General features: G+C 44.7%; 1 protein-coding gene across 1 annotated transcript; it reads left to right on the top strand.

Annotated features, from left to right (window-relative positions):
- Positions 1 to 2,671: 2,671 nt before the first annotated feature.
- ece2b (endothelin converting enzyme 2b) lies at positions 2,672 to 25,676 on the top strand (the record flags this gene model as incomplete). The annotated part of the gene is made up of 19 exons (XM_083886592.1): positions 2,672 to 2,704; positions 11,396 to 11,482; positions 13,375 to 13,510; positions 14,815 to 15,030; positions 15,130 to 15,254; positions 16,114 to 16,260; positions 16,381 to 16,446; positions 16,540 to 16,728; positions 19,975 to 20,117; positions 20,357 to 20,471; positions 21,875 to 21,985; positions 22,079 to 22,177; positions 22,336 to 22,413; positions 22,500 to 22,603; positions 22,752 to 22,862; positions 23,000 to 23,067; positions 24,552 to 24,742; positions 24,818 to 24,913; positions 25,500 to 25,676. 19 exons carry the CDS (start codon positions 2,672 to 2,674, stop codon positions 25,674 to 25,676), a joined length of 2,292 nt encoding a protein of 763 aa, XP_083742718.1.
- Between the last annotated feature and the right edge of the window lie 1,312 nt (positions 25,677 to 26,988).

The following is a 26,988-nucleotide window of genomic DNA, read 5'->3' as shown; positions in this document are numbered from 1 at the left end:
ATGTTGATTAATGTAGTGGATAAAGTTGATCTTTGACCTCATGTAGACTATGTTTCTCTTTCAATAAAAATAAAAGCAGCATCCGTGTCTGAGTTCCTAAAGGAAGGAAGGAAGGAACATTTAGTTTCAACTTAAACTAAATGTTTGGTTTGAAAAAATAAAAATAAAGTCACTGTTGTCATGCACAGGCAGGTTTGGGGAGTAAATGTCTGTAAAATAACTATTATCATAAGTTAGTCTCAAAGAAGAAGCAGTAATTCTTAAAAATTTAAACGCAACACAATTACAGTATGTATCTCACACACATTTGTCTTCGTAACAAGCTGCTAAAGACAACGTCCACATTATTGTTAGCTTAAAGGTGCATTATGTAATAAATCTAAAGCAACTGGCCATAAAATCTTCCTAATATGTCACAGAGACTCAGGAATAATGTTCATATAACAAACTGAACTCACCAACAACAACAGTACAGACAAAATATTTGCATTAAAAAAAATATCTTGCATACTGCAAATCATGTTTATCTTTTGAAATCATGTTTTGGCATGTGGCGCCACCTACCGCCGTCTACCAATCATTGCACTTAGTAGAGTCTCAGCTGCCGAGCAACCACGGGGTTGCCAGTTACGTCAGAAAACGAAACCTAAACCTCGTTATTTTGAATTTGAATGTAGTAACCGTTTTTGGCCACATTCTTACATATGGCACCTTTAAGGCAGCAAACGTGGGTTTTTGTTTGTGACAGAAGACGTTTGAAGGCACTTTTGCCTGATGAAATTAACGATGTTTTGGCCCAATATTCAACTGCTTCCAAAAAGAATTGTCCCTTCAGGATGTCTTCAGGATGATGATCTCTTTTCACCCTCTGCTGGAGAAACGTGGTACTGCATCATCACTGAAACATCCAGCTTGTGTGTTTGTTCTTGTCACTTAAGGACCTTTGTCTGTGCTAGTTAGAATGTGATGTTTATGGGATAAGTATTTATTACACACAAAAAACTAATAAAACAAATTAAAAAAAATAAAATATCAAAACTATTGGAAAAACTATTATTACAAATGTCTAACAACTAATATGAAAAATATCAAATATGATGTCAATAATAATCACTTCTGTTCAATGTGTGTGTTTGGTCGGCAGGTGGTGCTGTTTAGTCACAGTGGACCATAACCCTCTCATTATCAGTGATGCACCTGCAGCACCAGCCATTCCCCACAGATCTGAAGGGTTGTCACGTGTCTCCATACGTTTTCAGACCTGATGTCACGTGAGGTGGCCTGGCGAATTGTTTCAGTGACATATTATTTTTGAAAGTCCTAGAAACATCTGGAACATCTGGAACATGAGCTTTAATGCTTAGAATGACCGCCTGTGTTTGCTGATGTCTCCTGTTATTGCAGCTACTGCCAGCAGGTGTCGCCCTCTGATTGGTTGGTTTATTGTAGTGTCTGCCCCTCATAGATTCAAGTGTGTTTGTTTTGTTTGTTTGATTTTCTTTCTTTCTCCTCCTGTGTCAGATTTAATATAAAATCTGAGGTGAGGTTAAAGCACTGACTCAGTCCAGGACCAGGTGGATCAGGTGGATCAGGTGGATCAGGTGGATCATGTGGACCAGGTGGACCGGCTGGACTGGTTCCCATGACCTGGTTCACTGAAGGTAAGTGATAATAAAGAAACTGTGAAACAAGGAAAACTGCATTTGGTTTGTTTCCCAGTGAATAACAGATTCTTTTTCTGAGTGTAAAGAAAATGGGATGTTTCTTTGGGATTCTGGGTTGAGTGTCTGCGTCTCAGTGACATCACTGCTCGTATCACATGTCTGCATGTAGGTCAAAGAAAATAGCTTATTACTGACACGCTGAATGAGACGAGGATGTGTCATTGTTTTGTTTTTCTTTGGAAATCATGTTCTCCTTCTCCTCCTCCTCCTCCTCCTCCTCCATCATCGTGTTCTCATGTTTGTCCAAATCTTGAGGAAACAAACCTAATGGTTTCCGGCCACTTCATAATCTGACTACAGTTGAAAATGTTGAAAATGACTCAGATACATGAGTGGTTCTTTCCTTTTGTTGATGTTTACTTGGTTTGTTTACATCATTAGTTGTGTTTAACTCTTCTGGACCGCCTTCAGTTTGATGTTTATTTATAATATGTCATGTTATATTGATATATGATATATTATGGGAGACATTTAACTTCATCTGTAATCATATCTCTCATCATAGATAGATAGATAGATAGATAGATAGATAGATAGATAGATAGATAGATAGATAGATAGATAGATAGATAGATAGATAGATAGATAGATAGATAGATGGGGAACCTGGGGGTGACGTATAAGGCCGTGTGGATGACGTCAGCAGCTCTGTGTCTCGGGGTGTGTTTGTTTGTGAGAGGAAGAGGCTGGTTGGACGTTGGGCGGGGTCTGAGGAGAGAACGATAGAGCGAGGGAGAGAGAGAGAGAGAGAGAGAGAGAGAGAGAGAGAGCGATCTGCTGCAGAGACAAAAGACAAGAGGGGGGGGACGGACAGGGACAAAGACAGCCAGGAGGACAGTAGGACAGACAGACAGACAGAGCCGGGGACAGACGGACACAGAGCCCGGGAGGATGGGCAGGCAGAGCGGCCGTCGGTAGCGCTCTGCTTTCGGCTACGGAGCTCCAGGATGAGCGTAGCGCTGCAGGACCTCCGGAACACCGTGAGTACACACGCGCACACACACACACGCGCGCGCACGCACGCACGCACACACACACACGTATTCCTAAAAAAAAACATTTAAAAAAAACGTGCACGCTCGTGCTCGTGCCAGCCTGCATCTGCTCTGTGTCTGCAGCTGATCAGCGATGAGTTACTGTGAGTGATTGAATGAAGATGCGCGTGCTTGTGCTTGCGTGTGTGTGTGTGTGCGTGAGAGAGAAACATTTCCAGGCCTGAAATAATCAGCTGTTTCCTCCCTCTGACGTCACTAATCAAACAGGCATTGATCACCATCTGGCCACACACACACACACACACACACACACACACACACACACACACACACACACACACACACACACACACACACACACACACACACACACACACACACAGCTGCAACTTTTCCACTTATTTTGAGGGGGATTCTTGGTTCAGACCATTTGATCCTCAGAAGAAGAAGAAGAAAGTCCCTTTAAATCGTGAGAGTAAAAGCCTTTTCTTCTGTTTCTTCTGTGTCACCTTCACTGAACAGACTGATCTTCAAACCTCCAGCTGTTTCTTCTTCTTCTTCATTCGATTTGTCCACTAACTTTTTCTCTGTCGATTCAGCAACATCAGCAAAGCTGCGACTCTGTCTCTGTGCCTCTGTGTTTACAAGTGTTCAAGCAGAGCTTTTACAACAGGTACTGCAATACAACGGCGCTTTTCCACGGTGCAGTTCCAGCACGACTCGGCTCGACTCTACGCGGTTTAATTCTTGTTTTCCATCACTGTAGCACATCTTCAACGTGGGCGGAGTCATCACAGCGTGGCTGCATGAAACTGCCGTAATGTTGTTTTTTCAGTGAATCATTAGAATCAGTTTAATTAATTAGGTTTGTTCACAGAATGGTTCAGTCCTTCCTGCGTGACACAAGTCACTGATCTGAAATACGGTGAATAGGGGTCATGATGCAGCTCGTGATCGCTGGATTTCGGCACCAGATTCCTCTGTTAAATGTTTAGATTTTGGACATTTCCTTGCTAAATGTCGGAGATTAAGGCTCCGTCCCAACACCTCCCCCTTAAAATTTCCCCTTGGTTTTGAGTGACCTCAACCGTAAATTCCCCTCGTTGCACTACATGCAAATGAGCGCAGTGAACGTTACAAACAAAAATTGACAATTCTACCGGTGGAGCGTGCTATTTTCATTCAGGAAAAATGCCGGCGGATCCAGCTGTTTGTTTTCCTCCGCCAACGCCGGTTTTTCTCCTTCCTCGTAAACGCTACATCACAAATGTGATTGAAATCTGACAAGTCCAGGGTATTCGTGTCCAAGTGAGCGGCGGTACACACATCCACACACTGACGAAACTACCCAGATGTAGCAGAGCTGGCTGGCGGCTGTTTGCCGGGTGCTTTGAGAGCGTTGGGCGTGCTCTCTCTCGGGGGGGCTCGGTGGGTAGCCGCTCGCTAGCTAGTTAGGGGACCGTACCTGTGTTCCCCGGGTCCTATGTTCCCCGCTTTGTATGTGACCGGGGAACATAGGACCCTTTCTCTAACCCTAATCCTAACCCTACCCTTTTTCAAAAAAAGGGTCCTATGTTCCCCGGTCACATACAAAGTGGACCTTTTTTGAGAAAAACGGGGAACATAGGACCCGGGGAACATAGGTACGACCCCGCTAGTTAGCTAGCTGCTTTAATAAATCGTCACTTATTTTCTGACATTAGTGTTCAAAGCTCAGCGGTCCTTTGGATGTATATCAAACCAACATATTCCAACACAATTCGACATTGTAACGTGCTTATTTGCGAAAATATATTACAGCAAAAATGTTCCTCGGTAGATGTGGCCGCCATCTTTGTTGAAAAATATCAGCAGGCTCGCTGAATTCGCAAAGCATCATGGGTAATTTCGTTTTCTACTTCTTTTTAAGCCTGCACCAGAGCTCACTACATTTTGAGGGTTGATTATATTAAGGGGAAAATCACATTTCCCCTTGCTCCCCCCCCTACACGTGAAAGTGGGTTAGGGCAAAAATGTAGGGTTAGGGGAGGTATTGGGACACAGCCTAACACTTTTTAACTGATCTACACAGTTTGGCATTTTTCGGTTAGATTCTTGCGTCGGACGTCGCCTTCATGACTCTCTGACCAATCTGTTGATGTCACATTTTAGTATCAGCTCAGTTCGCTTGGATCCTCTCCAGAGCAGGTACTTTAAAAAAAAAAAAAATACCAGGTACTATCACTAATGGAAAAGCAAAAAAAAAAAAAAAAAAACAGTAGAGTTGAGCTGTGCCAAGCCGAGTCGTGCTGGAACTGTGTGGTGTAAATGCGCCATTAATGAATAATTTCAAAGAACATTGTTCCCCAGACTGAAGGCTCTTGTGTGTTGCCAGGTAGTTAAAGGATCCCATCTGAGCTGAATGAAGCATCTGCAAGAGACGCTCCGTTTGTAATCCTTTTCCATCCAAGTGAGCCTTTATCCTGAGTATCTTTTCAGAAGCAGTTGTGTACGTCACTCTATATCACACCGGGGCAACATAAGGCCCCACAAACCTGAGTACAGCATCAGAAGATGAGCCACATTGGCATCCATCTTCAAATTCATGTCCACTCTCCGTTTGAGTACGACTGAGAACATCGAGTTCCCACGAAGCTCTAATGCTGCCGGAAGTCCAGTGGTTTGATGGAATTAAATGCTCACTGTAACTGGAGGCAGAGAGGTGATGGCGCTAGCAGGGTTTTGGTAATTACTTAGAATTCCTCAGGGGGGCGACAAAAGGTCCTTGCACTCGGGTATAAATCACGACCAGATTCTTCCTTAGTGTCTGAAATGATATCGGTGATTTGTTTTTCTTTTCCATTTCCATTAAACAAATCAAACTTAAAGCACAGTAGAAAACCCATAATGACCCTGGGCCGGTGTCAACCTCAGGCAAAATATAAGAAACTGAATACAACCCCCTCATGTTTGGGGGAATCCCACAAATAAAAGTGAGACATGGCTCCTTGAGATGGGAAAAGTAAACAAAACTGTTTGTGTAAAGATCATCTAACTCCGCCCCCTTCACGTCCCCACCCCCCACACACACATTGCGCAGCATTCAAAGTGAGGACACTCAGGCATCATACATTCCCTAATTAAAAGCCTCACCTTTAACCCAAACCTAATTCCTACCCTAACCCTCTTAAACCTGATAAAGCACTTTTAAGACATTTCCCAACGTGTCCTTGCTTACAAAGAATTCAGGTAGAATTTTGGTAGATGATCACATGAGCCAGATTCACTCAGTCCACCTTTAAATCGCAGCCTCTCCCTTGAATCCAACATCACAGCAGTAGTGATTAATGATTATTCAGTCTGTAGTAAAACTTTAGTAGCTGCTGGATGACAACGATTGCCTGGAAATGTGTTTCCTTTCAGGAAACGTTGAGCAGGTATGAGGAAATGAAATGACGTGTGAGTCAGAGTCCTACCTGTTACCTGTTACCTGTTACCTGTTTGGTCAGACTCACTGGAGAGAACATTCCAGTGTGACGACTGACAGAATGTGGAGGCTGATGCACGAGTTCCTGAAATAGTTGAGGGACAAAAACCTTTAGGGAACCAGTGAACATCATTGTTTTAATCATCACGATCACTACAGACTTCATTTGAACGACTGTTCACTCCACAGTGTTGTCCCAGAGTGACAGTCAGCGAGCTATGTGTGTGTGTGTGTGTGTGTGTGTTGGGTTGGGCAGGTTTGCCGTTTCCTGTCTGCAGCTCTGTGACTTCCTGTCTTAAGACGCCCAGTTTCCATCTGGGCAACAAAACAAGACGAGCCGATTGACCCCCGCCACTGCTGCTCTGTCGGACCCTTTGAACCACAGAAAACGAGAGATTCTGCGAAGTGTCAAAATAAAAGTGAAGTTTTGTCATTATCATCATCATCATCATCATCATCATCATCATCATCACCATGATTTCTCAGTGTGTTCTCTGTGTGCGTCCTTAGCCTGGAGGATTGGTGTTGTTGGATTGTTTGTGTTTACTATGGACCGTCGGTGCGGATTGGTTGATAGAGCGGTCAAAGATGGACGGATGAACGGGTTTGCACAGTGTGTGTCACCTAGTGTTGTGAGCAAGTTGCAATGACTTTGTTTCTCATCCTCATTTGACGTCTCCCACAATTTTCATCATAAACCAAGCTGCAAGTACTGTTGAATTAATAATAATCTATTATTATCACACCTAATAATCAGTAATTGTACCAAAGCTACTTTAACTCCCTTCCTCACTTACGTATTTAAATACTACTTTCTTCATGATAAATATTACTTTGGTTAATTTGCATATATCATTATAAGTTTAAAAAAAGTAACTGAAAAACAACACAGTAAAGCAACTCCATGCTCTAAAATCAATGAATCACTGACTATTAGCGATAGATAGAGTAAACTAGTTTCTAGTTCTCTGTTGTTATCTTGTACTGTGTTCATGTTCAGAGGTCATAGGTCCCTGATGTAGAGGTTATAGAGGTGAGGGACTGCAGGTGCTGATGGAGGAGGAGGAGGAGGTCCATATTGTCCTCGAAACAGAAATTAAAGTCCCTGGTACTGATGTATGTTCTCGATTTGTTGGTTGAACCGACAAGCATGGAGGACATAAACAAACGTGTGTTTAACACCATCTGCCGCCGCTTTTATGGCATCGTTCTCATTCACCTTCATCTGTTCCTGCAGAGCGATCAGTCAGCTGAGCTCCTGCGGGTGGAGCGTCACAGAGATAAGCAGATATTTAACGACTTCACACTTCCTGCTCTTTAATATGGATGACTTATTTTCTCTTGGTTCCTCCTGCTATTCTGTGTGTGTACTTGTATTTGTTAGCTCTTTAGGACTTTTTCTGGAATCAACACTAATACCTAGCCCTCAATGAGTCCAAAACCTGGTCCAAATGAGGCAGAACCTTTTTTTTCCTGTGGATCTGGGGTTAAATTGAATGAAGTGAATGCAAGTCTAAGAAGCATTGATGCGCAAAACCTGTGTGCGTGTGTTCGTGTGTGTGTGCGTGTGTGTGTTGCAGATAAATTTGAATTGAACAGGATGTGTTGATGTTAGCTCCACCCACTGCCTCCGTGTTTGCTGTAAACCGGAGCGCTGGCTCCGGTCGTCAGTGTTAATATAACATGACACGAGGTTTGTCTGTCTAAGCTCAGTGATGCTGCAAACACACACACACACACACACACACACACACACACACACACACACACACACACACACACACACACACACACACTGTGTCCTTTCATTTGATCTGTTGTTCATTATAATGTGACATTTGCCTGTTACAGTGGAAGATTCCTCATTAGTGTTTTACTAAAAGACTAAAAGAGCTTTTGCCGTTTTCAAGAAACAGAAACTTTAAAGGTGATCAATGTGAATTTTCCTACAACAGCGTCGCTCCTTTTTTTGTGATGATTGCAGCATTAATCCTATTTCAAAACATTGCGTGAGTGTGCTGCAAATAGGCAGAGCCAGACCTGAAAATGTATGCAAATAAGGTGCTGCACTAAGACATTACACTGTGTTCGTGCACATACACAGGGACATTTATATTTATCCCACTGTCTGTTTTATTTCTTATTCGGTTATTTTTTGTGTCTGGATGGATAGGTGGTAGAACATTTGAGAACCATGGACAGAAAGACAATTGGTGGCCTACAAGTCTACATGTATCAGACAACACCATTAGATGAGATATTTTTATTGACTTCAAGGTAAATGCAGAAAGGCCTTTTGTGTAACTTTGTGCAGTGGTGTTGCAAAGGGCTGGACAATGCCTGGAAATTTTGGAAACTTTATTTAAACTTTATAAAATTTATGGTAATTAAAGGTGATTTCTGTAGTCAGTAGAGTCTACGGGTTGCCAGTTACGTCAGAAAACCAAACCTAAAAGACCTCTGTATTTTGAATTTGAATGTAGTAACCGTTTTTGACCACATGTTTACATATGGCATCTTTAATGAGAATCAACTGGAAATTTTGAATAATTTAAAGGAACTGAGTCGTGTATATATATACCAACAAAAATATACACATTTTGTTTTATTATAAGCAGACATTGTTGCAAAAGGATACAATGTAAAAAAAAATACGACGCAGATTTATTTATTCATCGAACAATCAATTATTTCATCAAACGGCAAAAACATGACAAGACTTTCCATCAACTTTAGCTGTTGTGAAACAAACACCTCCTGTAAAGGAAATAAGATGAGGAAAAAAATGCAGATATGTAGATAGTTCATATCTCATAACTCATGGAAGCGTCTTCAAAACGTTTTACAACTGATATATGAAATATTGTGTGGATATATAAAACCGTCCGGCAGGAGGCAGGAGAAACCGCATCGCATTTGTGGTAGCTAGCACCATGATAAGCTAGCTTCTTTAAAGAAATGATGCTAGCTAGCTTACATTTAGCATATCTGGTTTACCAACAAGCTAGCAATACATACACATCAAATCTGATTGTTACAACTACATTTATGTTCCCAACCCTTCAACTTTGTACATTTTCAGTTTATTCCCAATACTTCCAGTTGATTCCAACTATTAAAATTCCCAGAGTTTGTATTTATTTTTATTTTATTTAACCAGATTAAAGACCTCTTGCACAAGCGTGACCAGTTAGCATGAGCTTCATCTGTGACAGTAGACTAAACGTCCTGTAGATTTTCAGGTTCAGTTCCTGGGCAGCAGCTCAGTACTGACACAGACACAGTAGCTCCAGTGTCTCCTTCACTGTACATAAAGGGAAAAATGTATGTGTCTCACGTTCCTCACACTGTTTACATTGCTTGTTTGTTTTGACAAGCTATGCTAGCAGTTCCCACTCACACTTCAGCTGTGGAAGAACAGATGATTTACTGCCTGTTTGACTGTTTGTGCAAAGGCGTTTGCCTGAGCTCAGTGTTTAGAGTACAGACGCTGTGAGGGGACAAAAGACAGAGACACAGAGAGAGAGACAGGCAGACAGACAGACAGACAGAGAGACAGACAGATGTTACATAAGCTGCAGTGAACTCCATTAGAGCTGAATAGAGATGATTCACACACATTATCTAATTACACACAAGCACACACACACATGCATGCGCACACACACACAGTGACATCACCCTCTACAGAGAGATATAACACATTCCCGTCGCCTAGCAACCTCGCTTGCCCACTCTCCCCTCTCTCTCCCCCTCTGTGCATCATCAATTAAGGACAACAGAGCCGAGCGAGAGACACTGACAGACTCAAACAAAGGGGGAGAGAGAGAGAGAGAGAGAGAGAGAGGTTTCAGAGGGTGTTGAGGAAGGAAACAGTTGGAAACCTCTGGTTTCCTGCAGGACAGACTCTGAGGACGGACAGGAAGACGTGTCCACCCTTCTGAGTATGACTGACACTGAGACCCAAGGTTACTTTAGACCAGGATATGAGGTCATTTCAGACCAGGACCTGAAGCTGAACATGTTTCAGACCAGAACCTGAACTGTGTATCAGACCAGAACCTGAAGCTGAAACTGTTTCAGACCAGAACTTGAAGCAGAACTGTGTTTCAGACCAGAACCTGAACTGTGTGTCAGACCAGAACCTGAAGCTGAAACTGTTTCAGACCAGGGCCTGAAGTGGAACATGTTTCAGACCAGAACCCGAAAGTGAAACCGTTACAGACCAGGACCTGGAGCTGAACATGTTTCAGACCAGGACCAGGAACTGAAGCAAAACTGTGTTTCAGACCAGGACCTGAAGCAGAACTGTGTATCAGACCAGAACCTGAAAGTGAAACCGTTACAGACCAGGACCTGGAGCTGAACATGTTTCAGACCAGGACCTGGAGCTGAACATGTTTCAGACCAGGACCTGGAGCTGAACATGTTTCAGACCAGGACCAGGACCTGAAGCTGAACATGTTTCAGACCAGGACCTGAAGCTGAAACTGTTTCAGACCAGGACCTGGAGCTGAAACTGTTTCAGACCAGGACCGAAGCTGCAGCTGAAGAAGGCCGTCTTATAATTCCTGACAGGAGACTCACTCAGAGTGACTTATTTGTCTTCATGTTAAAACTCTTGTCTCCTTATATTTTAATTCTGAATTTCTGGCCTTTGACTCACTGTGTTGGACTCTTGTGGACAGAGGTTCTCCAGTTGAACCATGTCTGTGCTGGTTTCAAGCTCCTAACAGCCGCAGCTGCATAAGTGACCGCGCTGCTCTAAACCTCTAAACCTTCCCTGGCGACCAGACGCAGCGTACCCGGGGTTGTAGTGGAGAAAAGATATGAGCTCTGCTGAGAAAGTGTGTGTTTTTCTCTGCAGGGTGGAGCTGCACTGTTTATGTTTCTGCCTCAATGAGCGAGGGAGGGAGGGAGGGAGGGAGGGGGAGAGTGGTCGAGAGACAGAGGGAGTGAATACAGGAGGGGGGGGGGGGTGCAAACAGAGGAAAAGGGAGATTTATTTGATCACAGTGAAACAAGTCCTCGTGCTGAGATGCTGCTCTGCTTCACACGTCCCTGTCTCGTGAGATTAAAGCAGCTCAATAAAAACAAGTGAACACCATATCCCAGCATGCACTGGGGGAGAGGCTGCTTCACCTGCTCCAGGTCAAATTCATGCAGATGTTTTGTCATTAACCTCTCTCTCTCTCTCTCTGCCCCTGCAGATGTCCAACTATAAGCGAGCTACTTTGGAGGAGGAGGACGTTTCGGATGCTCCAGCTGATGCAGCTTCGTCTCCTGATGCAGTCGAGGTCAGTGAACGCACCACACGGTCATTAAAGGGATAGTTCATGGTTAGTTTACATTAGCTTAAAGGTCCCCTATTGTGCAAAATCAACTTTTTAATCTTTTAGTACTTATATTTGGGACTCAGGGGGCCATACCAGTCCCCAAAATGTGAAAAAACAAGACTCAGTCATGTTTTAGTGTTTCCACTTTGTGTAAGTATAGGCGATAAAACACGCGATGTTTACACCTCCCGACCAAGTGACGACAGTGCGGACATTTCACCGTGAATGTTGGCACCCTGCCAGGCAGAGTACTTCACAGCTCCACCATAGCTCCCCCTTGTCCCTGTGAAATACGAGAGTGCAGGCGAGGGAGGAAGAGTGGCTGCACAGCGGAGCACAGTGTTTTACACAAACTTCTAGCCTCAAAAGATTTTTGTGTCCAGTGGATATATTTTATTTATGAAAAACATGTTCACAAGCTTCACAAGCCCTTTGTTGTTGATCGTGTGTGTAAATTCCTATGCTGGAGGGACACCTTGAACGCACTCCCCTGGAAGCAGTGGATATGTGTTTACCTGGGTCTCATTCACATGTAAATGATCAGGCACAAAACCGAGCGTTCTGAAAAAGGCTGTTTTGGCAGAGTTATTGAACTGCTATTGTGCTTCATCCTTATGATATTTTGACTAAAGCATGACACAGACATGTTCATTAGGGCACCAGGACCTAGTTTAACTTGGGTTAATAGGGTATAATATGGGACCTTTAAGTCTGTGTTTGTAGCTTTAGCTCGCTGTTAGCTTTTTCCAACAAGAAACATGAAGATTGCGTTGCTGTCTAAATCGCTCACTCCCTTCACACCAAAAGTCTGCAGAGAAAATTGGCGTTTTTTATATATATAACAGCACATGGGAGTTGTTGATCCAGTGTTGTCTCCATCAGTCACTTCATATGTGGAATTTTGTGACTTTCAAATCTTTTAATCAGATTTACAGATTAGATCTTAAGAGCATGTCCGGGGCAGCCCATAGCGAAGCGGAAAGACAACTTGGCTCGTGACCAGGTCATGGGCTGGAGGTGCCCCTGAGCAATGTACCCAATCCCCATTGCTCACAGTTTAATCGGACACTCTAAATTGACCCCAGCCACAGGGAGACCACATCCAGTGAACTCCTTGTGCCGGTCCCAAAGGGACGGTTGCATCGGGAAGGGCATCTGGTGTAAAAATCTCATATGTGGATCGTCTGCTATGGTGACCCCTAGAGAAATAGGAAAGACAAAAAAAAGTGCATGTTTACTGCTTTATCTTGCAGCTACACAGACATTTTTATCAACAGGAAATTGACATTTGTAAACCGCATGCTCTCGTGCAGCAAAATGAGCAGTTTTTCGCCTGTAGGTGACTGTAGTTTACTGATTATGTAAGTAACAGGTGATGAGTTTGTGTTTGTCAGTGAAGCTGAGAGTGGACAGAGACAGAGAGTAAATCCCGTGTCTAACTGGTCCCAGATGAAGTTTTGAATGTGAGGGGAAAAAAAGCAGAGGCCTCCTTCATGTGGGTCCACCTCACAGAGAGGAGCAGGAGCAGCAGGGGGCCTGGAGAACATGCAGGACTTTGTTCAGTCAGCTGTGTGTGGTGGGATGAGAGGGAGGACGAGGCTCTTTAATAAAGCTGGAGCACACTGACCTGAGGACAGACACCGAAGCCTTGTTTATGCTTGTGTGAGACATAGACCTCCGCACACAGTTCAAATACTGAATATTATTACACTGCAGTGCAGACAGAACTGGTTAGATTGGACAGGCAGAGCATTTGTGTTTGTGCAAAAACTGTTTTCTGTAGCTAGGATAGGTAGGTGGGACTTTTCTTGTCCCACTGTTCATTCCTTTTTCTGTGTCTCTTCATGTCTCAGGTGGGCTTCAGAAAAGGGGGCGTGGACATCCTGGGCAGGAGGACGCAGCTGGAGGTCGTCCTGTCCGTCCTGCTGCTCGCCACCCTGCTCGCCCTGACCGCGTGTCTGCTGGTGCTGGGGCTGAGCTTTGGTTCAGGTACACACACACACACACACACACACACACACACACACACACACACACACACACACACACCTGAGTCATCATCTACTCCTTTTGCTCTTTGTTTGTTCCCCTATCTCCAGAGGCGATTCTGGAGTCAGTTGAGGCCCTAAGCAAAAATTCCCAGGGGGCCCTTCCGACCAGTGTTCATCACCATTATGTTATAAATAATAATAATAATAATAATGACATGGAAAAACCTTGTCATTTTGAAAATAAATAAAGTATGTGAGAATATAAACGTTAAGATCAATAACATACTGTAAATAGCTTTTAAAAAACTAAATAAACTTAGTAAAAAAAAAACAATATTATAAAACAATATAAATATATAAAACAATAAAATACTGTAAATAACTGGGGAAAAAAACCTAAATATAAAGTATAGAAGTTAAATAGTTTTCTTGGGGGTACTAAACCCACAGCAGGCAATTCCTCATCGGTACCTTTTAAGCACTGCTTCTACGAGTTAGCATTAGCGCAAGCTAGTGTTCTGACGCTAATGTTAGCTGCTGTTCAAGTGTGTGTCCCCGTTAGTTAGTAAGTAACAATTCAATAACAGCAGTCATTTACTGTTAATGTTATCATTATATCATTATCTGCGCCAGTAGCGCCACTTACCACTGTTTTTCTTTCTTTTTACTTAAGCCTCTTTTTTTTCTTCTTCCTCTTCTAACTACCTGATTGAAAACTCCTCTTCATTTTCCTTCAGCTTCATTTCCAACTTGCAGAACGATAACTTCACACGTGACGTGGGGCTCCTTTAGGGAGGTTTCCTACTTTAGGGAGGTTAGGGAGGTTGCCCTATCGGTTGGGGGCCCCAAGCAGTTGCCTGCCTTGCCTGTTCACAAGCTGCGCCTCTGCCTATCTCCTATCTCCATGTCTCTGCCTCCTCCTGCACACCCTTCACTACGTCCTTCTGTCCTTTCCTACCACTTTCTTCCATTCCCTTCCTCCCATCCCTTTCCTTTACCGCCTCCTGTTTCTTCCCCTTGAACCGTCTGCACCTCTCCTTTCCTATCTCCTCGTCTAAGTTTCCATTCCTTTCATTTCCTCTCCTCTCCTACCGTCCTGACCTCCTCCTTTCCTTCTCAGCCCATCCCTTCCTTCCCTTCACCCGTTCCTTTCTTTTTTGTTACCCTTCCTTTCCTTCCCCCCACCCATCACTTCTTTACCGCCTCTTGCCTTTTACTCTGTCCACGCTGGGACGTTGGACAGGATGGGAGTGGGTGCCTAAGACATGTGCCCGTTCCTCTCGCCCCCATTGTTTTGTGCAGACAGTGGGCGTGGCCTGTGCCTGTCCGAGGCGTGCATCACAGTGGCCAGTCAGATAGTGGAGGCCATGGACCGCAGCGTCGACCCGTGTCACGACTTCTACCAGTTCGCCTGCGGGGGCTGGATGAGGAAGAACCCGCTGCCGGACGGACGCTCGCGCTGGTCCACGTTCAACAGCATCTGGGAACAGAACCAAGCGCTCCTCAAACACCTGCTGGGTGAGAGCACAGAGGGGTGGAGACAGACACACCTGTCCTCCATCTGTCCCCCCACCTGTCCTGATCCATTCTCCATCTGTTTTGACGCTCTATTTCTAGAGAACGGCACGTTTAACGGCAGCAGCGAAGCGGAGAAGAAGACCCAGTCCTACTACTTGTCGTGTCTCAACACGCCGAGGATCGAAGAGCTGGGAGCTCAGCCTCTCACAGACCTCATCGCCAAGGTAACCGCCGCTCGCTGTGCCTCGTCACCATGGCAACTCCATCACCCAGGTAGAACACTTTCGCAGCAGGAGCCAGAGGGACTGAATAGAGGATTATCTAACCTGTTGGTCCTGTCACATCCAGTTGACCCATTTGTGCCAGATTACATACAAAGGAAAAGCAGAGACACAGGTTTTATGACACTCTTGGGTTATGGAAGACAAACAAAGTTGACACAAATGCTGTGAAGAAGCTAAATATGCGACTCAGTTTACTATAAATATTTGAAATTAGATCCCAGCGATGCAATGTTGTGAAAGCCAGTCAGCATTGACTTTGTCTCATGTTGCTTCGTGAGTGCAACACGAGCGAAACAAGGACGATGTAGAGAGTGAGCGAGGAAGATTTCATACAATATTCAGGCTGTTTACACACTTAATGCTACATGACATTTACTTTGCGTTTGGTGTGAATGCACTGTTGCAGACATGCAGCTTCCTAGAAGTCCAGCAATCTGTTTGTTTTATTGCTTCACCCCACAGAGTGGGAGTGAAGTATTGTTTTGAGTGGCTCTGTGTGTCTGTCTGTGTGTGATTCTGCACTTGCAATTGCCAATATGACCAACAGAGGCCGCCAGAGGCTTGTTGCGTGAATGTTTGTTTCTTCAGGAATAAATCTTGCATTTTGCGATGTTGAAATATGGTTAAAATGATGATTATTCACGCTGCGGGTTGAGGAAATAAAGTGTCAGCGTGATTAAACTGATCCCAGTGGGAAAACAGCGTATCATCGTTAAACTGCTGCAGCCAAACTGTTGTGATCTGCCGCAGCGTCTGAGTGTGATCACGAATAAACAAATATTATGAATTATTGCTGCAGATTGGCGGCTGGAACATGACGGGTCCCTGGGACAAAGACAACTTCATGGAGGTTCTGAAGGTCGTTTCTGGTCCATACCGAGCTCAGCCTTTCTTCAGCATTGGAGTCAGCGCTGATCCGAAAAACTCGAACAGCAACATCATCCAAGTGAGTCTCACCCAGATGTGGCCCAGATCCACATCCCCAACTCTGAACCACATTCAGAACACAGAGGTCTATGATTGGTCCAAAGGTTGTCATCACAGGTTGCTTTAATCCCTTCTGCAGGTGGACCAATCAGGGCTCTTCCTACCATCCAGGGACTATTACCTCAATAAGACGGCCAATGAGAAGGTGAGAATTTTCCCCATCAATTGTTTCAGCTCATGATGACGTCACAAAGTCTGTCAGACCTAGTTTGATTGCTGTGCTTCCTGCTGGTCACAGGTGCTGGTGGCGTACCTGGACTACATGGTGGAGCTGGGGATGCTGCTGGGTGGGGAGAGGAGCACCACCCAGGTCCAGATGCAGCAGATTCTGGACTTTGAGACGGCGCTCGCTAACATCACCGTCCCGCAAGACCAACGGCGGGATGAGGAGAAGATCTACCACAAGGTTACCATCTCTGAACTACAGGTGAGCTTAACTGCATCTGAGGCTGAGGGTGAGGGTGAGGGTGAGGGTGAGGGTGAGGGTGAGGGTGAGGGTGAGGGTGAGGCTGAGGCTGAGGCTGAGGCTGAGGCTGAGGCTGATGGTGAGGCTGAGGCTGAGGGTGAGGCTGAGGGTGAGGCTGAGGGTGAGGCTGAGGGTGAGGCTGAGGGTGAGGCTGAGGATGAGGATGAGACTGAAGGTGAGGCTGAGGCTGAGGGTGAGGCTGATGGTGAGGCTGAGAGTGAGGCTGAGGCTGAGGGTGAGGGTGAGGCTGAGGGTGAGGGTGAGGGTGAGGGTGAGGGTGAGGGTGAGGGTGAGACTGAGGGTGAGGCTGAGGCTGAGGGTGAGGCTGAGGGTGAGGGTGAGGCTGAGGCTGATGGTGAGGGTGAGGATGAGGCTGATGGTGTGGCTGAGGGTGAGGCTGAGGCTGAGGCTGAGGCTGAGGCTGATGGTGTGGCTGAGGGTGAGGGTGAGGGTGAGGGTGAGGCTGAGGATGAGGATGAGACTGAAGGTGAGGCTGAGGGTGAGGCTGATGGTGAGGCTGAGAGTGAGGGTGAGGCTGAGGGTGAGGGTGAGGCTGAGGCTGAGGCTGAGGGTGAGGGTGAGGGTGAGGGTGAGACTGAGGCTGAGGCTGAGACTGAGGGTGAGGCTGAGGGTGAGGCTGAGGGTGAGGGTGAGGGTGAGGGTGAGGCTGAGGGTGAGGCTGAGGGTGAGGGTGAGGGTGAGGCTGAGGGTGAGGGTGAGGCTGAGACTGAGGGTGAGGCTGAGACTGAGGGTGAGGGTGAGGCTGAGGCTGAGGGTGAGGGTGAGGGTGAGGGTGAGGCTGAGGGTGAGGCTGAGGGTGAGGCTGAGGCTGAGGGTGAGGGTGAGGCTGAGGCTGAGGGTGAGGGTGAGGGTGAGGGTGAGGCTGAGGGTGATGCAGCTGCACATCTGATATGGTGCCTGGGCAAAACTGGAGGTGTACACTGTTGTTTACACTGGAGGTGTGTCTGCTGCAGAGCTGCCTTTGAAAACTGCCGTATACTTTAAATGTCCTGCTGCACTCAACCAGTGCTCTGCAGTGTGATGATCCATGCATCTGCTGTTCCTGCAAATATTTCACATTAAAAGAAAGAAAAGAAAAAACTAGATTATGTTTAACACTTAAACAGACGAAGAACATTTTGTGGTTGTGACGTCATGTAACCATTGAATCTCTGGTCAAAGATCACTTTCTACTGTATTTCGCCGTGAACCGAACCACAGCACACAGAGTGGTAGCTGTAGTGGTTTGAAAGGTCCTCAAGACCAGAAAGACCATTTCCTCTCACGTCCAGTGTGGCCCAGACCTTAAGTGCAGCTCAAAGGCCAAGATGGCCAACACAAATATTAGTCCAGTCCGTCTCCAGGGGAAAAAAAAAGAAATCACAAACAAACAGTAGAGTCTTCTTGGCTCAGCCACTGTGTTTGTGTTGGACTGGGCGTGCGTACGTGTGTGTGGACGGATGTTATGTCGTCTCCGTCCCTGCTGCAGCTCTCTGTCCTTCAGGGCTGCAGATGCTTTTGGGGTCACCATGGCAACTGTTGCCATGAGCTGTTGCTACGTGCCTGTATCTGAGAGAGCGAGAGAGAGAGAGAGAGCGAGAGAGGGGGAGGTTAGATAACAGGTTATTATATAAACGTGGAAAAGACGAATCCTGACCTTTAATTTGATTTGATTTGATTTGATTTTCACCTGTGCTCCAGTAGAATGACAGTAAACTGATTCAGATGTCATGAAAATAAGACAAAGAAGCATCAGCTGTCGTGTTCTGCAGCCAGTGTCAACACGGGTCTCATGCTCATGTGCTGAAAACTGAACTGGAGCAGCAATTCATGAGTTAAATCACCTGTAAACACAAGACAACACACAAGAAAATGGATTAAAAACAAAGAAAACTAAAACAAGAAAGAGACAAATTCTTTAAGTAAATACAGGTCCTTGGATACATTACTTATGAACGGGAGAAATGAGCCACTTCAAATTTCACCACCACTGAACGATGATTTCATCTGACCAATGCTGATACTATATATTATAATCAATCAATAAATAATGATGTTATTGATCTCTGTGGGAAGATTCACCGTAAAGATGCCACATTAAAGTGATCGATAAATGAATGCATCAGTAATATGACACTATGTTTTTATATGACACCACGGGTGTTTCAAGTTGTTTTCATCTCTGTTTTGTTCTATTAGCTCTTCCGAATGTTATTGATTGTTTTAATGTTTATAGTTCAAAGTACATTGGATGTATTTCTTATTTATTTATTTATTTATTTATTTAGGTTAATCATAGGTGGGTGTTTGGGTTTTTAGGGCTTTTTCTCAAGTAATAGTTCACTTCATATACAGCCGTCACATCTCATTCATATTCACACAGCATAAGGTTACATTAAGTGACATAACAGGTCTGATTTCTCTGCTTGATGTCACAGTACGCCCTCTGCTGGATCCTCACAGGCATTAACTCTCTCACAGATGCTGTAGTCCTGTGTTTATGACCCTTTTGTGTGCAGTGACTTCAAGAGAGTCTGAGGTTGGGCCCGATTGTCCGACGTGCTAAACACACATTATTTACTGAGACTTCAAATTAAAGGGACAATGTGTAGTATTTATGGGTTTATATAACCCAAAATCCACTTTTTTATACATATTATGTGCTCCTGCATCGTCTAGTCGCTGTATAATAGTTTTTGTTTCATTTTCGTAGTGTTTCAAAAAGTCATGTAAAATAACATGGTCGCGGTCCGCGGTTGCATAGCCACTGTTAGCAGCGAGACGCCATGTTTCTACCGGAGCCTGTAAGGACAAACGCGAGAGAACAAATCAAGCGTCTCTTTACTTGTAGCAGAAGTCCCGCCTCCTCTCTCTCCGCTTCGTCTGCTACGGCCGTGGTAGCTCGCCCTCTCCCTCGCCTCACGAACCTCATCTGCTGACACGGAGAAAGACGACGAGGACGACATTTGACCAGCTGAGGATACCGTAGCGCTCAGGGAAGGGAGGGGGTGAGCAGAGGAGCAGTTCTTTGTTGTAAATTTCAGCCTCTCCTCTAGATGGCACTATAAACTACTTACTTCACCTCAGTTTAACTTTTTTATTAACGTAGAAAAAAAAGTTTGATCAAGGCATAAACTCACAGTCAAAGTGATCACAGTAATTTAAAGAACCAACCGCAAATAGCTCTGTTGTGATTTCCTCTTGCAGCTCCTGGCTCCGTCCGTGGACTGGTTGGACTTCCTGCTGTCCTCGCTGTCCCCTCTGGAGCTGAACGACACCGAACCCGTTGTCCTGTACGCCAAAGAGTACCTGCAGCAGGTGTCCGAACTCATCAACAAGACAGAACACAGGTCAGAGTCACACAGTCCTACCTAACATTTACAGAGTCTTTGTGGTCTTTGTCAAAGTCTGCTGAACCAGAACTAAGTCCTGAAAAAGGTTCAAAGTCAACCACCATCCAGTCCAAAAATAATGTCCAAACACCTTTCGAGCTAAAAATTCCCTGTCCTTCAGCTGGACTGTGTGCATATATTGCTAATGTGTGCATGCTAACAGGCTAAGCTACTGTGTTCTGTGTGCATGTGTTCAGTCTGTTGAATAACTACATGATATGGACGCTGGTTCAGAAGAGTGTGACCAGTCTAGATCAGCGCTTCGAGAACGCTCAGGACAAACTGCTGGAGAGTCTCTTCGGAACCAAGAAGGTAGTTGCACGTCAGATAATGCTCTGCTAATGCTAATGTTCAGTTCATGCTAATGTTAACACTACGTATATGTTACAATTGTTAATACCAATGTTGCTGTTGTTAGTATCACTAGAGATAGGTCAGGTTTTTTTTATGGTGTTCTATAATGACTTTGCTGTGAGCGCCCCCTGCGTTGAGAACTAGCCCGACACTTTAGGCCCGTTCCTGTTTGGTCCTGCAGGCTCTCAACACAGGGGGCTAATCTTAGTATGGTTACACATGTTAACACTGTCATTACTCTTTATAGTGTTGTGTTGTTGTTAGCACTGCTATGATTGCTTCTCATACAGTTATTTTCTGTCACAGCAGCAGGTAAATACTCCTGACAGCCACTGTGGCTGGTAATCACCCTCCTTGTGTCAGAGGTTCTCACAGTTTCAGTCCTGTTGGTGGAAGTGTGAACTGATGCAGCTTGAACGGGTTATATAATGTCCCTTTCCCACTGAGTTTGGAGCCGAGTCCTAACTTGTACTAACTGGTGTTGGTTAGCTCTAATTTGGATGCTGGTTCTTGATAAATATCTGCAAATCTTCGGCAACCACCTGGTTGGTTCTGCCTTGCTATGGGTATCTGGCTGTTACTGGCTCTGACTGGTTCTATCTGGATATTACTGGTTTTTGACTCCAGGAGGCTTACTCTGTTGATGCTATTAAACATTACTAAAAAAAGATATAAACCTGCTGGAACTGGTTCTTACCAACTCAAAACCAAAATAAAAAAAAAAAGTTAAATGAAATTATGTGGTGCACCAGTAGCACAGGCACTATGTCTGTGAAGGTTCTTATGTCATCCAGCGCATACACTCTTAGAAATAAAAGTGCTAAGTACAACCACATAAGGTTCTTCGGCTTGTCCTCATAGGAGAACCAATAACCCTTTTTAAAACCCTTTATTCGGGAAAGGGGTTTTAAAGGGTTCTCTGGATCAAACTGGTTCTTGCTGGAACCATTAGTGTTACCAAGAACCCTTTTCAGAAGCAAATGGTTCCAGGTAGAACTTCAGCCCTTGTAGAAGAACACTTTTGGAACCCTTATTTCTACGAGTGTGTAGTCATCTCAAGTCCAGTTGCCTACAGCTAGCTAGTGAAAATAAAGGAACGAAAACACTATGAAGCACTCGTAGCGTATTGTGACATTATCAGTGGGCGACTGGCTCATAGTTTGATGTTAATTGTATGTAGCAGGTCCTAACTGGTTCTGATAGGTTGACACCGGCTCCAGCAGGTTGTTAGTGGATGTGGAATCTATGAACAACACTGAACCTTTCGGTGTGAATGGGGACCTGGTCTGTCTCTATTACATTCTAACCGCCTCTCACTGGTCATCCGATTGGTTTTGACTTCCTGTAACTGTTTGCTGTAGTCCTGCACGCCACGCTGGCAGACCTGTATTGGGAACACTGACGACACACTGGGCTTCGCTCTGGGAGCGCTCTTTGTCAAGGCGACGTTCGACAAACACAGCAAAGAGATTGTGAGTCGCCGCTGCAGAAATACTGAGTTACTACAACAGGGACAGACGCACCGTCACCTAACTAACGTCTGTCTCTCTGTTTTTGTACTTCAGGCTGAGGAGATGATCAACGAGATCCGCTCGGCATTTAAAGAAGCTCTGGACCGACTAAGTTGGATGGACGACCAAACCAGACAGGCTGCAAAAGACAAGGTATGCACACAGGTGGACGTGTGGACATGTAAATGTGCATTCACACCAAACATGACTACTATGAATGTGATCTAGCATTAGCTCCAGCAAAAGCTAATGAACGCACCTTACAGTAAATGTCTGGACAAATCTCATTGTCCCTGTTTGCCACTCGTTAGGCAGATGCGATCTACGATATGATCGGATTCCCAGAATTCATCCTGGACTCCAAAGAGCTGGACGATGTTTATGACGGGGTAAGAGGAGGCGATCAGTGTTTACTTATCCACCCGCAGGGAAGGTAGCGGGACACACGTCTCACAGCAATTGTGTAATGTTTCAGTACGAAGTGTCAGACGACAGCTTCTTCCAGAACATGATGAGCTTCTACAACTTTTCATCCCGAGTGATGGCCGACCAGCTGAGGAAGACGCCCAACAAAGACCAGTAACTGACACACACCAGAGACACGCACCAAATATCGGTGGACTGATGGGACCACAGATTAACTCCTCCTCCTCCTCTTGTTTTCCCCCACTCTCCTACTCTCCTTGTATCTTCTCCACCTCCCCCCTTACTTGTGTCTGTCCTCCAGGTGGAGTATGACGCCTCCTACAGTTAACGCCTACTACATGCCCACGAAAAATGGCATCGTCTTTCCTGCTGGAATCCTTCAAGCTCCGTTCTATTCCCACAACCATCCCAAGTTGGTTCCCCACTAAGTCTACCTGTCTGTCTGTCTGTCTGTCGTACTGTGTACTTGTTTGGATTGGCTGTAATGAACACTGCAAGCCTCTAGGGGGGTCTAGAGGACTTTCTCACGTATGCATTGTGTGTTTTTAGATCACTGAACTTTGGTGGAATCGGAGTGGTGATGGGTCACGAGCTTACTCACGCCTTTGACGATCAGGGTGAGTCTGGATCATTGGTTCTGACTTTTGTCAGCTATGAGGTTCTCTTCCTGATTTGACTCATCAATCATGGCTTTTCTATCTGCTGCGACTCAAGCATTGACACCACTTCCCGTCAGTCACAGTTTTGCCTCATCCCTGCTCTTACTCTTCACCGTTCCTAATCCATAGCTGCCAACTCTCTCGCGCATTGGCCGCGAGACTCACGCATTTGACTGACTTTTCACGCTCTCACGCCACACCTCCGATTTCTCACGCTGAAGTACGCATCACCCTTAAAAACGGTTCTGAATAGCATAAGCATATGGTGCGAATATCATCCATCCTCTGAAAGGTTTGAAACCGCTCGCACCCCCGATACCAAGACAGTTCGGTTCGAGGAATTCAGTCAAGTACATGCGCAGAACACATCGAGTTTCTTGTATAAGTTGACATGTAACACATACATATACAGTGGTAGTCTAGTGATTAAAGCGGAACTAGACCGGAAGTTCCTATTAACGCTGTTTTTTTGGTGTGTATCTGCGTCATTACCTTGTTTATGAAGCCCTGACGGTTCGAAACAAACAGTTCAGCCACTGCTGAGAACGTTGTGTTTTATTGTAATCTCGGGGCTCAACGAGATCTCTGAAAATCCCGTAATAGTTACGTAAGCAGCGGTTCGACCTGAACAACCGATCGTCCTGCTCCGGGCACTAGTCCGGGCACATCCGGTTGCGTATATTGAACCGCAGAAGAAGAATAACGTCCGTTGTGGAGGTGTTTTCACGAGCAACAGTGTCTTCTGACTCTGGGTCTGACTCCGCTTTAAAGTCATAAAAGGGACTGCGGCGTGGAGTCGTGACAAAGCTATTTTTAAACACTGTTAAAACAATGTTTTGATAATGAGGAGCAGTGCATCCACCGTTCCAGAGGGGGGCGCTGCGCTTCTGAGAACGGATGTGCTGGATAGTACTGGCCAATCACAAGACTCTGTCTTCTGGGGATGAAAGTTCACTCTGAAATCTCGCAGCAGAAAAACAGCGGCAGAAAATAGGATTTCTATCGGCTCGTTTACAGCAACTAGGAGGTTTTTGACCATAAAAACAAGTTAATATATGTAAGTAGACCTCCATAACTAACATTTATGTGCAACAGGACCACTCTCTGTCACCTTTAAAGCATTGGACTTTTGTTGGGAAGGTCGTAGGATTGAATCCAGCTCCTCGAACATCTATATTATTTACCATATTATTATTATTATTGTATAAAGCATTATGAGTATTAAGCATTAATAATCCATAAATCGTATTGTATAAAGCATTAGTTAAGCTTGGGATGCGTAAAATATTACTTTATATTGGGTGTGGTGTTAATCAGCCATACATTAGCCCCACATGACACGAGGCTAATTTCTCAAAAGTTGGCAGCCCTGCTAATCCCTTTAATGATCCCTTTAACAAACAACTGCCTCCTTTTTTCCACCTCCTAAATCTACTCATCAGGTCGTGAGTATGATAAAGAAGGAAACTTGAGGCCATGGTGGCAGAACTCGTCTGTGGAGGCATTCCGTCAGAGGACAGAGTGTATGGTGGACCAGTACAGCCACTACACTGTCAACGGAGAACATATTAACGGAAAACAGACACTGGGTGAAAACATTGCTGACAATGGAGGCCTGAAGGCTGCGTACCACGTAAGTACCAACACTCTCACGACCTGTGTTGGTCTGAGGTAACGAAGCATCACGCCGTGTTTTTCTTGTCCTCAGGCCTATCAGTCATGGGTCCAGAAAAATGGAGACGAAAAGAGACTTCCTGCTGTCAACCTGACCAACGACCAGCTCTTCTTTGTGGGGTTCGCCCAGGTAAACAAACAATAGTGTGTTATTCACAGGGATCTGAACTTGGCCCACTTCTGATTCTAGTGACCTGTGGTTCTCAAGCCATACGCTGATGACAACATGATTTATATTCATGTTGTGAAAAACGGCGGATAGTTCTCTTGACTGCCATTTGTTTATTTATGTTGGATATAGGTTCTAGTTAAGCAAGTTAAATTTACTGCCAACTCTGGAAGGGACAATTTAGGTTTATTGAAGTTCAGTTGTTTCAAGGTATACAAATATATTGTGTGTAACATACAGTTAAATGCTCTCTGTGTGTTCCCTGTGTGGGGAAGCAGCTGAAATGCTGCTGCCAACAGAAAAAAACTAGTTGTTTTTTTTACCACAGAGCAAAAAAAAAAACCTCAAATCTACCTCAGCTTAAGTTTAAGATACCTAAGGAATATATTCACTGCTTTAACTCATTGTTATACAGCCATTTCCAACAGGAAACTGAATTCACTCCCAAAATCCAAATTCCATACAAAAAAAATCAGTGATTTTAGTTTGCAGAACACTGGAGCTGTTGATCAAACCCATAGCTCTGACTCTGTCGTGTTCCCTTCAGGTGTGGTGTTCAGTTCGGACACCGGAGAGCGCTCACGAGAGCCTGGTGACCGATCCGCACAGCCCTCCCAGATACAGAGTCATCGGCACACTCGCCAACTCCCCCGACTTCAGTCGACACTTCAACTGTCCCACGGGGACGCCGATGAACACTGGGAGAAGCTGTGTGGTCTGGTAGAGCGACTGAGGCTGTCTGGAATCTGTTATTGATCAGCAGGTTATTTATCAGGAGTTGTACAGGGGAGGGAGGGGGGGGGGATCCTCAGTGGACTTCACACAGGGACATGAAGGACTGATGACGACAAAGAAGCCACGTGAGGAGTTGCTGATTTCTGCTTCATCACTGTTATTGTTTTCGTTATTATTAGTGGGCTTTGGTGTGTGCGTGTGCGTGTGTGTGTGTGTGTGTGTGTGTGTGTGTGTGTGTGTGTGTGTGTGTGTTGTCAAACATATGAAAGTATCTCTGATCTGATAACATCACTGTGATGACATCTTGACAAAGTTTAATTATTATTACATCATAGATTCTGTTGGTTCTGGATATGATTATGGTATGGATCTAGACTTTCCCATCTCTTATTCCAGTTCTCTGAAACATGAGTGAGGCAGTGAGATATTACGACGAATGTCGAAGAGTTGGAAAAATTGACCTGGAAAAAGTCGTCCTTTCACCCGAGGCGTTTTGAGGGCACGTTTAGCGGTGTAGCGACATTAGCCGTGTGTTTTTGTGACACACTGGAACTTGTGGATCATTTCAGAGTAATGGTTTGGATGATTTAGAGCGTTGGTTCTCAAAGTTCGGCCCGGGGGCCAATGGCGGCCCGCAGAAACATTTCTGGTGGCCCGCAATGAATTACAGTTGATAGTTTTAATTGATTGAATTGATAGTTTTAGTATTTAACAAAAATACTGGGTATTTACCTGGTTTCTATATGGTGAATTTTAGTGTATTATTGGGTTATAAGCTGGTAATAAGCAGGTAGCTACAGCCCCCAATTACTAGCTATTTACCCAGTAAATATATGGTAACAGAAATGTGTTACTTGCTATTAACCTGTAATTAGAAAGTAAGAACAATGGCCAAAATACTGGGTAATTACCCAGTAAATTATAAAGCGTTATTATATTAATGCTTAAATTACATTATATTAACGCTTATATTACTTAAAGCTAAAGTGTAGAACTGCAATCTGGTCATTAAAATTATTACAAACGGGATTTCTTTCTGGTTTTTTTTCCTTTTTTTTTTCTTTGGCGGCCCTCAGTCCAATGTTGCGTTCCTAAATTGGCCCTCAGGTATCAAAACTTTGAGAACCCCTGATTTAGAGCGATGGCCGCCATCACACCAGAGGCGAAGGGAATTCTTTTCGCGTGATGAGATTTGACACAAAGTCAGTGCAAAGTTAACACAAAATGATCCAGTGGTCAGACTTTTGAACATTTGCCATGCTGCAGCCATGTGCCTTGTAAGTCACTTCTCTCCTTTCAAA

Source organism: Microchirus variegatus (genome assembly GCF_963457635.1).
Source record: "Microchirus variegatus genome assembly, chromosome: 3".
Taxonomy (NCBI): Eukaryota; Metazoa; Chordata; class Actinopteri; order Pleuronectiformes; family Soleidae; genus Microchirus; species Microchirus variegatus.
The sequence above is the reverse complement of the archived record's forward strand: the minus strand, read 5'-3'. Positions and strand labels throughout refer to the sequence as shown.